Source organism: Bactrocera dorsalis, chromosome 5 (genome assembly GCF_023373825.1).
Source record: "Bactrocera dorsalis isolate Fly_Bdor chromosome 5, ASM2337382v1, whole genome shotgun sequence".
Lineage (NCBI taxonomy): Eukaryota > Metazoa > Arthropoda > Insecta > Diptera > Tephritidae > Bactrocera > Bactrocera dorsalis.
The window spans coordinates 31715197-31730212 of record NC_064307.1 but is presented as its reverse complement, the minus strand read 5'-3'; the positions used below and the strand labels follow the sequence as shown (position 1 = coordinate 31730212).

At 36.1% G+C, this 15016-nt stretch overlaps 3 protein-coding genes and 1 long non-coding RNA gene across 6 annotated transcripts in view; 1 reads left to right on the top strand and 3 right to left on the bottom strand.

The window, feature by feature from the left end:
• Nucleotides 1-13745, top strand: part of LOC125778776 (uncharacterized) — a 210504-nt gene extending 196759 nt beyond the window's left edge. The window contains exon 2 of the long non-coding RNA XR_007422909.1: nt 12881-13745. This is a non-coding gene — a long non-coding RNA (uncharacterized LOC125778776). The remainder of the gene's footprint in view (nt 1-12880) is intronic.
• LOC125778759 (cuticle protein LPCP-23-like) overlaps nt 1-15016 on the bottom strand; it is a 201979-nt gene that overhangs the window by 136725 nt on the left and 50238 nt on the right. The window lies entirely within an intron of this gene.
• Nucleotides 1-15016, bottom strand: part of LOC105224827 (cuticle protein 16.5) — a 140058-nt gene that overhangs the window by 124923 nt on the left and 119 nt on the right. The gene's annotated exons all lie outside the window — the stretch shown is intronic.
• On the bottom strand, nt 6562-14470 carry LOC109579450 (gamma-glutamyl hydrolase). Of its 2 annotated transcripts, none has more exons than XM_049457921.1 (7): nt 14187-14470; nt 10372-10542; nt 10211-10261; nt 8878-9149; nt 7314-7420; nt 7094-7185; nt 6562-7035 (listed from the first exon to the last, which is right to left on the bottom strand). In XM_049457921.1, the coding sequence occupies exons 2-7, from the start codon at nt 10500-10502 to the stop codon at nt 6771-6773; spliced, it is 918 nt and encodes a 305-aa protein (XP_049313878.1). In that variant the 5' UTR covers nt 10503-10542; nt 14187-14470; the 3' UTR covers nt 6562-6770. The 2 variants fall into 2 exon arrangements, with proteins under 2 accessions (XP_049313878.1, XP_049313877.1); XM_049457920.1 differs by having other exon boundaries at nt 14153-14468.

Here is a 15016-nt window from a genome sequence, read left to right as displayed (position 1 = left end):
CAGCGGATCCCATTGTCAGTTAGCACAACTAGTAGGTCGTCCATAACAGCGGGGATAGCACTCCACTCTATGTGTAGCCTCTTGTAGTGCCGAGACGAATCATGTTATTCCTACAGTGGTTTCAGCTATTCTGGTGTGCAGTACGGCCTCTATTCACTTGCGCATCGGTGCTAGCACTTTCTTTTTCTCCACTGCCCTGGCTACGTTGTTATGAGACCTGTTGCCAAAAGCCCCTTCGATATCTAAGATGGCGAATAACAGTACTTCCTCTCCTTCCAGCGAACCCTGTATCCCCGAAATTAGCTGTTAGAGAGCAATATTACGAGTACTTGATCTGCTCTCTCTGTAAGCATGTTGGTTCACATACAGGACTGCTATTTTGAGCTCTTTCGACCTTCATGATCCACGATTTTTCCCATACTTTTTAGAAAAAAGAAAGTTTGACTCATTAGCCTGAAGATTTTTGCTAGTGAATAATCCTGCTTTCCTGCCTTGGATATAAAGATCTCCTACGCGGTCCTTTATATTTCAGGGATATACGCCTGTGCAGGGCTAACTCTCAGATTTTTCCGTACAAGCACTTGATTCCGATCAGTCAGTTTGTATGGCAGTTATATGCTATAGAGGAGCGATATCTACGGTTCCGTGCAATGGACACCTTCTCAGGAAAAAAAGAATGTGTGTGAAAATTTTCAGATTGATAACTCAAAAGCTAAAGGATTAGTTCGCGTATATACAGACAGACACATGGACAGACGGGCATAGCTAAATCAACTCACCTCGTCACGATGATCATTTAGATATATATGTTATAGGGATGCTGGATTATGGAGTAAAGTTAAGACACCTTGTTCAGGATATAAATAAGCCAACCAGACCAACTAATTTCTGGAATATACTTATATTAACTATATACTAGAGTGATTCAAAAAAATATTTTTTTTTTCGTTTGGTACTCGGAAAAATAGGTTCTTAGACACCTCTACGAAAGCCTCTCCAAAAACCTATGAGTTTCATCATTCATAATATATTTTTCATTGAGTTATAAAATTGATATCCCAAAAATAATCAAACTTTAACTGTTAATATCTTTTAAGCGGTTGGGTTTTACAAAAAAATCATGGAGACCTTTTTTATAGAGCATTCAATTTTCTACAAAATCTAAGAAACAAGATATTTTTTTCAAGTAGTTGGAAGCGAGATATAAATTTTTCAATCTGATAATAAGAAAAAATAGAAAACTGTAAGTAGGAGGACCTTCCCCGTTACAATTAAGAACTCATGCTTGGAGAGGCTTCCTTAGAGATGCTTAGGAACCTATTTTTCAGAGTACCAAACGAAAAACAATTTTTTTTTTTTGGAATCACCCTAATATACAATGTGTATAAAGAAATATGGGTAATACTAATCGCTGTGGTCGTAAATATGTGCAAGCATATACATATGTATGTTGCCAACTGCGAGCAGCTGGTAAATTTATTCAGCGAATGTCACAAAAATTTGTCACCAACATTTATTTCGGTTTATGCGAGATATGTTTGATAACAGTGAAGCCATATTAGTGTGGATGTAGACGTGTATATAAAACCAGACAAAAGCACTACCTTCGGCTGCATCGAAATCATAATAACCTTCTCAGGTACACACTTTAAAAATATTACAAATGTAGAGATTTTGTTTTGTCAGTTTATGTGACAGCTATATGCGCTATATCACTGATATAAGCGGTTCCGACAAATGAGCAGATCTTGGAGAGAAAAAGAAACAATATCGACATCTCAAAAATTGATGGATTAAACGACATATAAGTATACTCGTATAAAGACGGACAGACCGACAGATGCATATGACTAAATCGACTCAGCTCGCCACGTAAATCATTTAAATAAATACATTCTAGGTCTGAAACGTTTCCTTCTGGCTGTTATAAACTACGTGGCAACTTAATATGCCCCGTTCAGGGTATAAATACCATATGTGGGCTCGTATGGATATGCCTGAGGTCCTTAACCAGGCGCGCCGACATTGCGTAGGCGCAGTACAAGAATTTCACACCTTTTATTAGGTTTCTTGATTGACTGCCTGGTGTGATATTTCAAGAGGGGGCACTGGCAAATGCCGCATGCTATATTATACGTGTTAAATTTGGTTTCATACACACATATATTCAGATATACATACATATGTATAAGCATTTGATAATAGTAATAAATATACTGTTACTTAGAAAACAAACAAAAATGTTGGCACTAGTGTTTTGGAAAGTGCATTACTTTGCGGAGGCTGACATAGATGTAGACAGTTTTCATATTAAATAATTTATAATGTTTTTTTATTTATGAGGTTGAGGTAATTGGGGGATCGCTTTCACACATTTTCGCCATTAATCAATAATATTTCCAATATTAGATATTTGTAATTACCTACCACATACATATGTTATTTGTTAAGGTCGATAATGGGCTACAATCGGCTGATACGCTGTCGCAAGATCCCTTTGGTCCAAAATTCATCGCAAGAGGTAAAGTGAGCTCTTTTCCCTTAGTAAAGCCAGCAGCTCTCTAGTTGTGAGGGTGCTAACAGGCCATTGCCCTATCGAAGTCCATGCGCTTAGTTATCTTACCGGACACCATCTGCAGAATCTGTATGGAAGAAGACGAGGTGACAGCATTGCAGCAATTCCTTCTTGATCGTTCCGTATTTTACAGATTAAGATTCAAATACTTGGGAGCTCACATTTTTGGGTGTACCACCGAAGTTGTGGGAATAGAAATTAAACGTCGGACCAAATTTTGATCGGCCAAAAGGCATTTTGACTTTTTATGTCTTCACAAAGGACTGCATTAAGGAATGCAAGTGCGATCTCTGGATTAGCCACCAAACCCAACCTGACCGAAACTTTTTGTAGACCATTCCTTGAGTAGCTGTAATCGATATTTGAATTTTCTACCTGATAATATGAATAAAATAGAAAACTTTAAGGCGGAGGACCTTCTCGTTTCAATTAAGAGTTCATATAAGCATACTCTTTTAGGACCCAAAGAGGTGATCTAGTGGCTGATATCCAGAGCAAACTGAAGTTATGAAGAGAACATATTTCCAACTTGCTAAGCGACAATGAAAGTGTAACATCTGAAGATGGCGAACCGATTCCGCAATTAATAACTACAAAGCGATGGCTTACATCAGCTTCTTTGTACAATATGGTCCGACGACATCATGCCCGACGATTGGAATCTCAGCAAGGTCCTATCCACAAAAAAGGAAGACCTCACAATCTGCGCAAACTATCGTGGTCTTAATATTGCATATAAGGTCTTATCTAGCGTAGTGTGTGAAGCACACCAACCAACTGATTGAACCTTGTAAGTGTGGCTTTAGACCTGGAAAATCTATGATCGAAATGAAGATCGACAAAAACCATCTCTTCGTCGATTTTAAAGCCACTTTCGACAACTGAAAGGAACTGTGTCCATCAAAGCTTATACGGCTGCATAAGCCGGCATTGAGCAGCGTCAAATGCTTCGTCAGGAAGCGATGTCTCAGACAAAGAGGCTCCAAATCGTGTTACTTCTTTATTCTATTGCTGGAGAAAATAATACGAGCTGCAGAGCTAAATAGAGAAAGTATAATATTTTATGAGAGTGAACAGCTGCTGGCATACGCCGATAATATTGGTATCATTGGCGTCAACAACCGGGCCGTTATTTCTGTTTTTTCCAGATTGGATAAGGCAGCGAAGAGTATGAATCTGGTTGTGAACTAGGACAAGACGAAATATGTTCTGCCATCAAGAAAACAGTCATCTCTTGACGAACAAACTCTACAAGTCGCAAATTACTCCCGTCTTGCTATATGGTGTGGGGGCCGGAAGATTTATGGTTATTTGCGAATTGCCAACGGCGAATACCGCATTCGGTGGAACGATGAGCTATACGAGATACACGGCGACATTGGCAAAATTCAGCGAATCAAGTTACAGCGGCTTCGCTGGTTAGGTCATGGCGTCCGAATGGATGAAAATACCCTAGCTCTGAGAGTTTTCGACGCAGTGCCCGCCGTTAGAAGCAGAGGAAAAAGAACAACTGTACTCTTTTGGAGAGATCAAGTGGAGAAGAACCTGACTGCACTTGGTATATTGAATTGGCGTCAAATAGCGAAATGAAAAAGCGTCTGTTAACGCGACTACAAACGCGTTATCGGTGTCTACGCCAGTAGAAACGAGGAATATACTCTTAAAAAACTTGCTGTGAGGTGAAGAAAAAGATACCCTGTGCAATATATTACAAAAGTATAAAAATATGAACATCTTAAATTGACTTTCTCTTACTGTGTGCCAAAACTTAAAAACCACAAAAATTAATGTACATAAATACAACTCAATTCATACCAGTGATATCTCAACTTTAAGCTCAACCAAGATTATTTTCATACATTTAAAAGCGTCGGCAACAGTCTCAAGAAATCAATTTCCACTCAAATCAACAACGTTACCATGTGAATTTCCGCGTTGGAAGAGAAGAGCGAGAAAATGGCAAACAATAAAAACGTATATTTTAATAAGACATTTTTCATGCCAACAAGTCGACACAATCTGAGCGCCAAGTGGAAAAGTACGCACAATCAAAAGACAAATTTTCACACACACACACACCACCATACTCGCTCTGGTTAATACTTACTTGCGTCGGTTAAACATTTTCGTGTTTAAGAAATCTCCTCCTTTAACTTTTTTCATTTACTTTCCTTTTGTGCTGTTGCCAACTCCTGACCTGTTGCCTTGCCGCACCCATACCCTTGCGTAAACTCCGGTTCCAACGCTGCGTCTCACGTTACTTGCGGTACATTTACATTTTATTACAGTCATATACTTATATATTTGGGTTTCCACTTTACGAGTATAATTCTCGGGTGTATTTATGCGTGTGTGTACTTTACAAATTAATTTCTACCGTCGCGTGCGAGCATGCTTAAATAGGTGTAACGGAGTAATTTAAATAAAGTACTTGTCATAATTATTAATGCATAAGCACAAGCACATATAGAGTTACACATTTTGCATGAATATAAAAAAGATAACAATATAACGGTAAAATAATTATACACCTTTATGAAAGCGGGTGTAGCGGTATGAATTACGGAAATATTTGCACGAACACAGGCAGAAGCTATTTTAGATAGATAGGAGTTCAAATGAAATGGAAGACATTTGGAAGGAATTTCTCTTTAGAAACCTTCAAATACAGATATTAAAGGGAAGTTCAACTGTTTACTGTCTCGTTTTAGACATATCACAACAATTTGAAGCTGAATTTGGTGAGTATAAAGCAGGAGCAAATCAGGCTTTAAATATTTTAGAAGGTGATTTAATATACTTGTACGCCACTAAAGCTTATCAGAAAAAGTTGTTGAAAGTTAAATTCCCTCAACTTCCGATATGCATTCATTGAATAAGAACGATCCTAGCTTTAAAGTCGACGAAGAGACACACCACCTCGATGCTCTTTTCACGGTTATTTTCAAAGACTTGGCGCATGGTGAATATCTGGTCGGTTGTTGATTTGCCAGGTCTAAAGCCGCACTGATAAGGTCCAATCAGTTTGTTGACGGTGGGCTTTAATCTTTAACACAATACACTCGATAGAACCTTATACGCGATGTTGAGGAGGCTTATTTCACGGTAGTTGACGCAGATTAAGGGGTCTCCCTTTTTGTGGATTGGGCAGACCACACGTAAATTCCAATCGTCGAACACGCTTTCGTCTGACCATATTGTACCAAGTAGCTGATGTATGCTCCTTATCAGTTCTTCGCCCCCGTATTTGTATATCTTGGCCGGCAATCCATCGACCTCCTTCGCTTTGTTGTTCTTCATACAGGTAGTTAATATTCCAATTTCTTCCTGGTCGGGAATGGAACGTCTGCTCCATCCTCATCGATCGGGAAATCAGGCTCACCATCCCCAGCTGTTATTTTGCCATTCAGCAGGCTGGAGAAGTGTTCTTTCCGCAATGCTCTTGCCAATATTAAAATTGTCGATTTTGCAACTGACTATTTACCACATAATGCAAATATATCTGTCAATATGTGAGTTATCTTAATCAAAAGAGCTTCGTTATCTCGAATTTAACCCTTCCTTAGTTGTTTTTATTGATGTGATTTAGTGACCAGAAGCTTTGAAATAGAAAAGCATTTAAGTATACACTTTTTTTGTTTGCTGGCTAAGGGTGCGCGCACAAGGTTCAAATGCTTCGGATGACCTAAAGAATTACAAATACATATTTCCCCATGTAGTCGAAACAAAACTAAACTCCCAATCGGCTGACATTTCAGATCTGAATTCACAAAGTTCGGCTATGAAATTGAAGTAAATTTGTCTTCCTATAACGGAGCCGCCCGAGATGAGTCCAAATATTTCATTGCCGCCTTCGTATTTCAATACAAGGACTGTCAACTCGGACGCGTTCTACATAAATAACTTCTATATAAAAGGTATCCTAACTTCATCTATAGAGTTGAGCGATTAGTAAATAGTTTGAAGAAAAAAGGAGAAAATGTGAGATTATTTTATTTTTTATTTATAATGGCAACCTGTACTGACTTCTAAAGCCACATTTTTTATAAATACCACAGAATCGTTATCATCAGTTAATCTCTACATTATAAACTTAAATTATTTAATTAATATAAAAAACTATTGCAGCTAAAGTAGAAGAAACAGTCAGCAAATTTTCATATTTAATCACATAAACTCGAACACGCTACGAACATTAGAGTGATTTCAGCGGAAATATTTGTAGATTCTCGTTTTTACGGTAATCGACTGAGTCGCCAAATACACGTACAGTAGACTTTCCGGAAATTGTAACAGGGAAATTTTGTATTAAATGGCGCCGCTCATCCTTATCACTTTCAAAACGATTGCCACAGCTACGACACTGATCCACAAAAAACCTCGCTAAGAACTCTTTTACCTTGTTGCATTCTGGCGAGCATTCCGATTCTGGATGAAATTGCGATCCAAAAAACGGATATCTAAAAGTGTATAGCTTTGTAGGAATTGAAAATTAGTTCACAGTAAGCATGTGATTACCTGCGATGTTCGATAATGGAAGCAAATTCTAAGCCCTTCGCGTCCTCGTTTTTTGCCAATATATGCCACACATCATTGAAACTTTCTGCTGTCTTTAGGGAAAATTTTTAAACAAGCAGTTAGTTGAAAAAAGTTATGAACTTCGGACTATTTTGACTGTCCAAATGTTTTAAATTGAAATGAGTAGAAAAGAAAAGATATTATCTGCAGCTTTCATTACCTTAAGGCTCACGCAATACCTATGGCGATGGTGACCGAATGGTTTGTTCTTCATTATGCTCTCTATTTCAACAGGTAAATCGGCAAAAAGCCGTGAATCACGAAAATCTGTAAGAAATTATTTTACATGCTAACATTTAAATAGCTCGTCTACAAATAGGAGATGGGTTTAAAAAATTAAGGAGTGAAACGATGTCCCAGCCTCTATACTCGCCAGACTTGGCTCTGTGTGACTTTTTTCTATTTCCAAAAATACAGATCCGTCATGCTCAAACATCTCAACGCTATACAAATACAGGAAGAAAAGGGTCAAATAGTAAGGTTATTAATTTAATGTTGAGAAACCCATTTGTCGACATATTTTGTTTTAGGTTACCGTGACTGTCAGTGACCTCTATGCCAAATGTCTCATTAAATCATCGCATACTGCATTGATTCTTCGTGGGTTTTTCGCCAAACTTTCTACCAAGATCGTGAGGTGCAGCAAACTCAAACGTTCTCTACGGGGAAACCGTTTTGAGTCAATTGAAGACATTAAATGAAAATCGCTAAGCGCATTGAGGGGTATTCCGCAAATCGACTTTGGCAATTGGAGAAAGTGTTGTGCGCAAGTGTGTTAAGGCCAAGGGGGATTTCTTAAAGGTGGACGACATAGATTCTAAAAAAATTTTGTAAAATCGAATGGGGATTAAAAGTGAGTAAATGAATAACCTTTGTTTTTCAAAAAACTAAATCTTATTTTTTGAAAACATCTTGTACAGGGGAATAAAAAAGTCATTTGGTGCCAAATCAAGACTTTACGATGGATTACTCATCAAGTCGACTTTGTAAGTGTTTAAAAATGCAGATATTTTAGTCGATGTGTAAATCTTTCATTGTTGTGATGAAGAGTGATCCGTCTTCCGGGGTTGGTTTTCCTATTTTCCTGAAAGACAACTGACACAAAAATATTTATGTAATATTCAGAATTTACTGTTCTCCATTGTACTAGTGCTATAATAGCGACAAGTCCAGTTTTTCAACAAAAACAGACAACCATTTTTTGAAAGTGCTTCGTGGGCGAACAACTTTTTTTGGATTCAGCTCATTTTAAAACACCTATACAGTCGACTACTTTGTTACTTTCGGACTCTTACGTATAAGTTCACGATTCATCGCCTGTATTGTATTTTTGTCGTTTTATTTTAACATTTATCTCGGCCAATCGGCACCAATCTTGTTTGAGTGGCCAACAAATTGCGATCCCACGTGAAACTTTTTGCTATAAACAAATGCTAATTCAATCTTGAATTTATCCTAGACCTGCTAGTGTCTATTGGTGTCTTAATCCACGATGGCTAACATGAGGATCAGGCAATATCAGTTTGCGAACGGCATCAAATGTTCCCGACAGAAGAACTGATTTTGAACGGCCTTCACGAAATTCATCTTGAAGTGATCTACAACCTCGATTGAATTCAGCATGTGTATAATGTATACAGATTTTTTGGTTATATAAATATATAACTACTACTTCATATGTGCAGTTCTAAAAATATGTACTGATTATAACCAATTAAATTCACCTGATGAAAATTCCACTGATAAAAAGCAATTCATGAACTCGCATTTGTCGCGCACATCAGTGCCGTAAGGTGCATCCGCCAAATGGGTTGTGTAGAGTACTAAAAGCTGAAAGCCTAGACATGTTCCCCAAATCGGTAAATTAATACCTTTCTTATGCAATTTCTCAGCTATCCGTATAATATTCAAAGTGGCAGTAACACAATAATTCGTTAAATCCAAGCGAGCAGGATCGTGTTCATTGACATAGACCGCGCCACCAGGCAAAAGAACGCTGTGGAAGAAAAAATCGTTACTTTATAAACCGATAAAATCAAAATATATCGGGAAGTACAGCCAAATCTCCAAAAAATGGCGTCGTTTAAATATAGCTCTTTAATCTTGAAAATATTATATATGTGTAAAGTTGATTTGAATCGAAGACTTCAATAATAAATATAACGAAATACCATAATTACACTTTGTGAGAATATCATTCTATGGTAAATAGGTACTTATTCCCATTTTTTTCTTAGTGATGGGTTTTTACTATTTTTTACGGATTTTATACATATGTGCCGGTGGATTCAAATTTTTCCACTAAACGCTCAATCGTTGAATCTGACAGGATGATTATGACGACCATAAATTGGACGGAGCGCTCTCAATTTCATGTTAAACAAGCAAACCATACTGAAGAGAAGTATCGAAAAGAACAAAAAATATGGCGTCGTGTGCTATTCTTCTATTTCTATTCTATTTTTTAGCGTTCCTATTGAAAACCTCGTTATTATCCCTAAAGCCTCCTTACATTTAACAAGAAAAAACGTTAACTTCGGCTGCATCGAAGCTAATATGCCCTTCACAGTTTGTATGGAAGCTATATGCTATAGTAATCCGATCTGAACATTTTTTTTCGGAGATTATGTTATTACCTTAAGCAATAATCCATGTCAAATTTCGTGAAGATATAAAAGTTTTCCATACAATCCCTTGATTCCGATCATTCAGTTTGTATGGCAGCTGTATGCTATAGTTAACCCATCTTAAAAACTGAGGGACTAGTTCGTATATATACAGACAGACAGACAGACGTACATGGCTAAATCGACTCAGCTCAACATACTGATCATTTATATATATACTTTATAGGATCTCCGCCGTTTCCTTCTGGGTGTTACAAACTTTGTGGCAAACTTAATGCACCCTGTTCAGGGTATAATAAGTGTAAACTTTTATAGCCTGATTCCTATCGTTTAATTACTACACCTAAGCACAAACTTCACCAAATAATATGTTCATCTCTATTAAAGTGTAGAAATAATTTGAATCTAATTCCAAGAATTCGAAACTTACCCATTTACTTTGCTTAATATGTCCTCATAATAGTCGGCAGTTCTATTGATCCTTTTTTAGCACATAAATTAATATAGCAGTTTATGAGCGAAGAGTAAAATAAAAAAATAAAATAATATTTATATAGTTCTTTCAATAAAATTTTTTAAAATATGACATACCAAATAGGCACAACACCAGCTCCAGCGTCTTCCAAATATTTCACATTCTTTTCATCAATATAACTGCAAATGTCGGGGCTCATACTATCCTTGCGATCAATACACAGCAGACCAATAAGAGGCTTGTTCATAATGATATTGAAATGTATTTAAATATATACTCGTATAAACCTGAAAAAAAAATTAAGATAAAATACTACCAAATGTTGTGTAAATATAATTTAATGGGATCTAGATCAATAGATCAAAAATCATTTCATACTATGTGTGTATGATAAAAGTGGGTGCAGGTGAAAGTATGGAGACAAATCTTCAATTCTTAAAAACCAAGTATAATCATCCCTTCTCACTTTTTTAATATCCATATCTCTTGTACCAGTCAAGCTCTTCCACCCAAACTTAGTGGAGACATTCAGCCTTAACGTAAACTTCGTGTCGTGAACGCCATTCCCCATGGAAAAGTTCAAAAATTTCTTGTTTTCTTATGGTGAACTTCACATGGGAAAACAATCCCATATTCGAAAATTTTCGCCATTTAATTTTCGCCTATTAAAAAAATACAGCCGACGGTTTTGGCAAGCAGTAAGGACGAAAATCCTAATAAAGAAAAAGTTGTAAAAACAGAAAACAAGAAGAAAAGGCATGTGTTTTGAATGATGTTAAATGATTCTTCCAATATCAAGAGGCCACCCTCAAATTACATTTCAGACCGACAAGAGGGAACCATCAAGTTACCACCCAATATGGAGCCATTCAAGTTTTTTTAAATCCATTATTCCTTCAAATATACATTCGAAAACAATAATCTAGATATTTTATGCAGTTAAGGATAATTTTATGCAGATAGGATAAATAAATGAGGATTACACCGCGACCTAAAGTCTACTTGTATTGTACCCGAATATAACAATTTTTAAGGGTTAAAACGGTTTAACTTTATTTCCGGCAGTTCTTTGGTTCCTATGGAAAAAAAGTTAGATGGTTATACCATGAGAATTTTCGATCGAAAATTAGGGTTTAGGAAAAAATATGTTTTTGAAATAGTTTTTTCCAAATTTCGTGAAATAAAAAAAGTTTGAAAAAAATATAAGCCAAAAACTTCGTTATTTTAATTTTCAAATTAGTTTTAGGGTTATGTGAAAACGTTGTGAACACAAAAGTTTTCGATTTTTTTATTACCTATTACTACATATGAGCAAAAAATAATAAGACTTTGTTCATAATTTTAAAATTCTTAATTTATTCTTCAAAATCTATGTCGTCCCCCTAAAAGTAATTCCCCTTAGTCTCAATACACTTCTGACATCATTTTTTCTAATTCTCGAAATAGATGTTAAAGTCAATTTCCAGAATAGAGCGGATGCATACCGATTCACGTTTAATGTCTTCGATTTACTCAAAACGGTTCCCTGAAACGGTCGTTTGAGATTGTCGAATAGCCAGAAGTCAAGTTTTTTGAAACTTTGGCGAAAAACTCACGAAGAGTCAATTCAGTATGCGACGATGCATTATCGAAAAATTAAGTGATTCTGGAACCCAACAAGCTTTCGCTTTTCTTAGGCCCAAGTGATCTTTCAAAATGGTTTTCATTGATCCTTCCGATATTCCAACGATGCTAGTTAGAACTTTGATCTCTGTCAATCGTCGGTTCTCAAGCAGCAATTCCTTTATTTTATTGACGTGTTGATCATCAGTTGATGTTGATAGCCGTTTTTGACGTAGTTCATCGTCAACGGGTTCTCGACGCTCTTTGAATATCGTAAATATCGTCGAATACACTTTATGTACTTCCGAAGTAATATCGTATACTCAACACAAATGATGCATTGACGTGATATTTGGCACAAATGTCACTAACACTCATGCCAATTTAGAAAAGAAATATCTCGAAGAATGGTTTTTCGTGCGAAATTAAAATTAAAAAGTCTTACAATTTTTTGCTAACAGTAGTAGGTATAACTTTGCTATACAATTTTTAATAAATGACACGTAGTTTTGTCGGAAATCGAGAGGATCCATTTTTAACGCTGAAAAATTAACTAACTCCCCCCCTCCCTCTTACAGACCTAAAAAAAATCATTTTTCCTCTCATTTTTTTATTGTGTGTGAGCGATTTTTCTCAACGTACAGCATACATATGTATGTATGTGTATATACATTAGGGTGTGCATAAAGAATCAACTCTCCACTTGACGTCAAGAATATGTTTAACTTTTTGCTATACATTATAAGGTACATAACTAAGCCATATGATAAAATCATATAATATATTGATATATACATACATATATAATTTTTGCATTACATATTATTAATTTTGTACATATCTAACGTTAACATTGCAATAAAAGACATTTGCCGTTGTAATGACTGAAACGCTGTAATACGAAAATTGTATTTGTTACATGACTTTTGACATGCAACAGAAACTTGTGTATAAAGGGTGATTTTTTAAGAGTTTGATAAATTTTTAAAAAAAAAAACGCATAAAATTTGCGATATCTCATAGGTTTTTTATTTGAAACGTTAGATTGGTTCATGACATTTACTTTTTGAAGATAATTTCATTTAAATGTTGACCGCGGCTGCGTCTTAGGTGGTCCATTCGGAAAGTCCAATTTTGGGCAACTTTTTCGAGCATTTCGGCCGGAATAGCCCGAATTTCTTCGGAAATGTTGTCTTCCAAAGCTGGAATAGTTGCTGGCTTATTTCTGTAGACTTTAGACTTGACGTAGCCCCACAAAAAATAGTCTAAAGGCGTTAAATCGCATGATCTTGGTGGCCAACTTACGGTCCATTTCTTGAGATGAATTGTTGTCCGAAGTTTTCCCTCAAAATGGCCATAGAATCGCGAGCTGTGTGGCATGTAGCGCCATCTTGTTGAAACCACATGTCAACCAAGTTCAGTTCTTCCATTTTTGGCAACAAAAAGTTTGTTAGCATCGAACGATAGCGATCGCCATTCACCGTAACGTTGCGTCCAACAGCATCTTTGAAAAAATACGGTCCAATGATTCCACCAGCGTACAAACCACACCAAACAGTGCATTTTTCGGATGCATGGGCAGTTCTTGAACGGCTTCTGGTTGCTCTTCACCCCAAATGCGGCAATTTTGCTTATTTACGTAGCCATTCAACCAGAAATGAGCCTCATCGCTGAACAAAATTTGTCGATAAACACATTTCGAACCGAACACTGATTTTGGTAATAAAATTCAATGATTTGCAAGCGTTGCTCGTTAGTAAGTCTATTCATGATGAAATGTCAAGCATACTGAGCATCTTTCTCTTTGACACCATGTCTGAAATCCCACGTGATCTGTCAAATACTAATGCATGAAAATCCTAACCTCAAAAAAATCACCCGTTAGTTTATCAACGTTCGAAGCTTCAGACGGAAAACTCACAGGCGTAAAAGTCGATATTAAGAGGTACAACCAAATAACGTAAACACATATTTATATGCACATATAACACATATAACATATGTATATATATATACATATACATATACACTAACACTAACTATAACTACTATAACACTAACCTACATCTAACATACATATACATACATATATATTTATTTATACACACATATACACGCACATATATGTATATAATGCCTATCGAAATTCAATGGAAAGCCAAAAAATGCGATGAAACGTTGCAAAGTATTTTCTCGAAGGTCAAGAATATATAACAACAATTTCGTTTGCCAAATTCTAAGATAAGTAAAATATATGGTATACATATGTACGTATAATACAGAAAAAGCTCTCACGTTCACAAAGATACAGATGTTTAAGCGAACGTACTAAAGTGCAGTTGAATGCAGGTCTTATTCACTTGTTCTTCTACACGAAACTAAAACAGATCAAGAACTTCAAATCGTCTATATGCCGTGCATTATAAAAATTGGCGCCAAATTCAAGCATACGTGCATTAAATACATACTTATGGATAAAAGTGCATGTGAACGATCATCATTTCGTCATTTCAACGCTCGTTATCGTGTTGAACGCAGCTCTCTAATCGAAATGTGCATGATAGGGGCACGATTGCAATAAGCGACGTCATACATATGTATATGTAAAGAAAAATGAGAGGAAGCAACTTAGAGAACCTGTGAAACATGCACATCATCACATTCGTAAATTTTTAAAATAGACTTAATAATTAAACAAATTTAATGAAACGAGTAGAATTGAGGCGAAGCAAAGCTAACGGAAACAAAATGTTGGGCAGCTTTCAGCTTTTACGTTTTGCTAAGCAAAAATCGCCATTTTTATTAGAAAGAAGACCGGAAAGCAAAGCGTTCATTCTAGCATATCATACGCTTGCTTTGCTTCGTTGTTGATGTATGCATGGAAATGGATCATGGTTCTATAATGGTTGATGTAGCTTTTTTCAGTGCTACCAAGTTTCCTTTACGGATTTTAAAAAACTTTTACTAGTGTGAATGATTCAAATCTGAAATAACTGTCGAAATAGACTATACTAAATGTATTATAAAACAAAAAACTCTGTATTGCATGATTTTAATTGCCTACACAATGATTTAATTATAGAAAGTTGTGTCGATACGACGCGTGCTTCCTCTTACGAAATATATGTTTGTATCCATAATGTCAAGATCAGTTGTCTT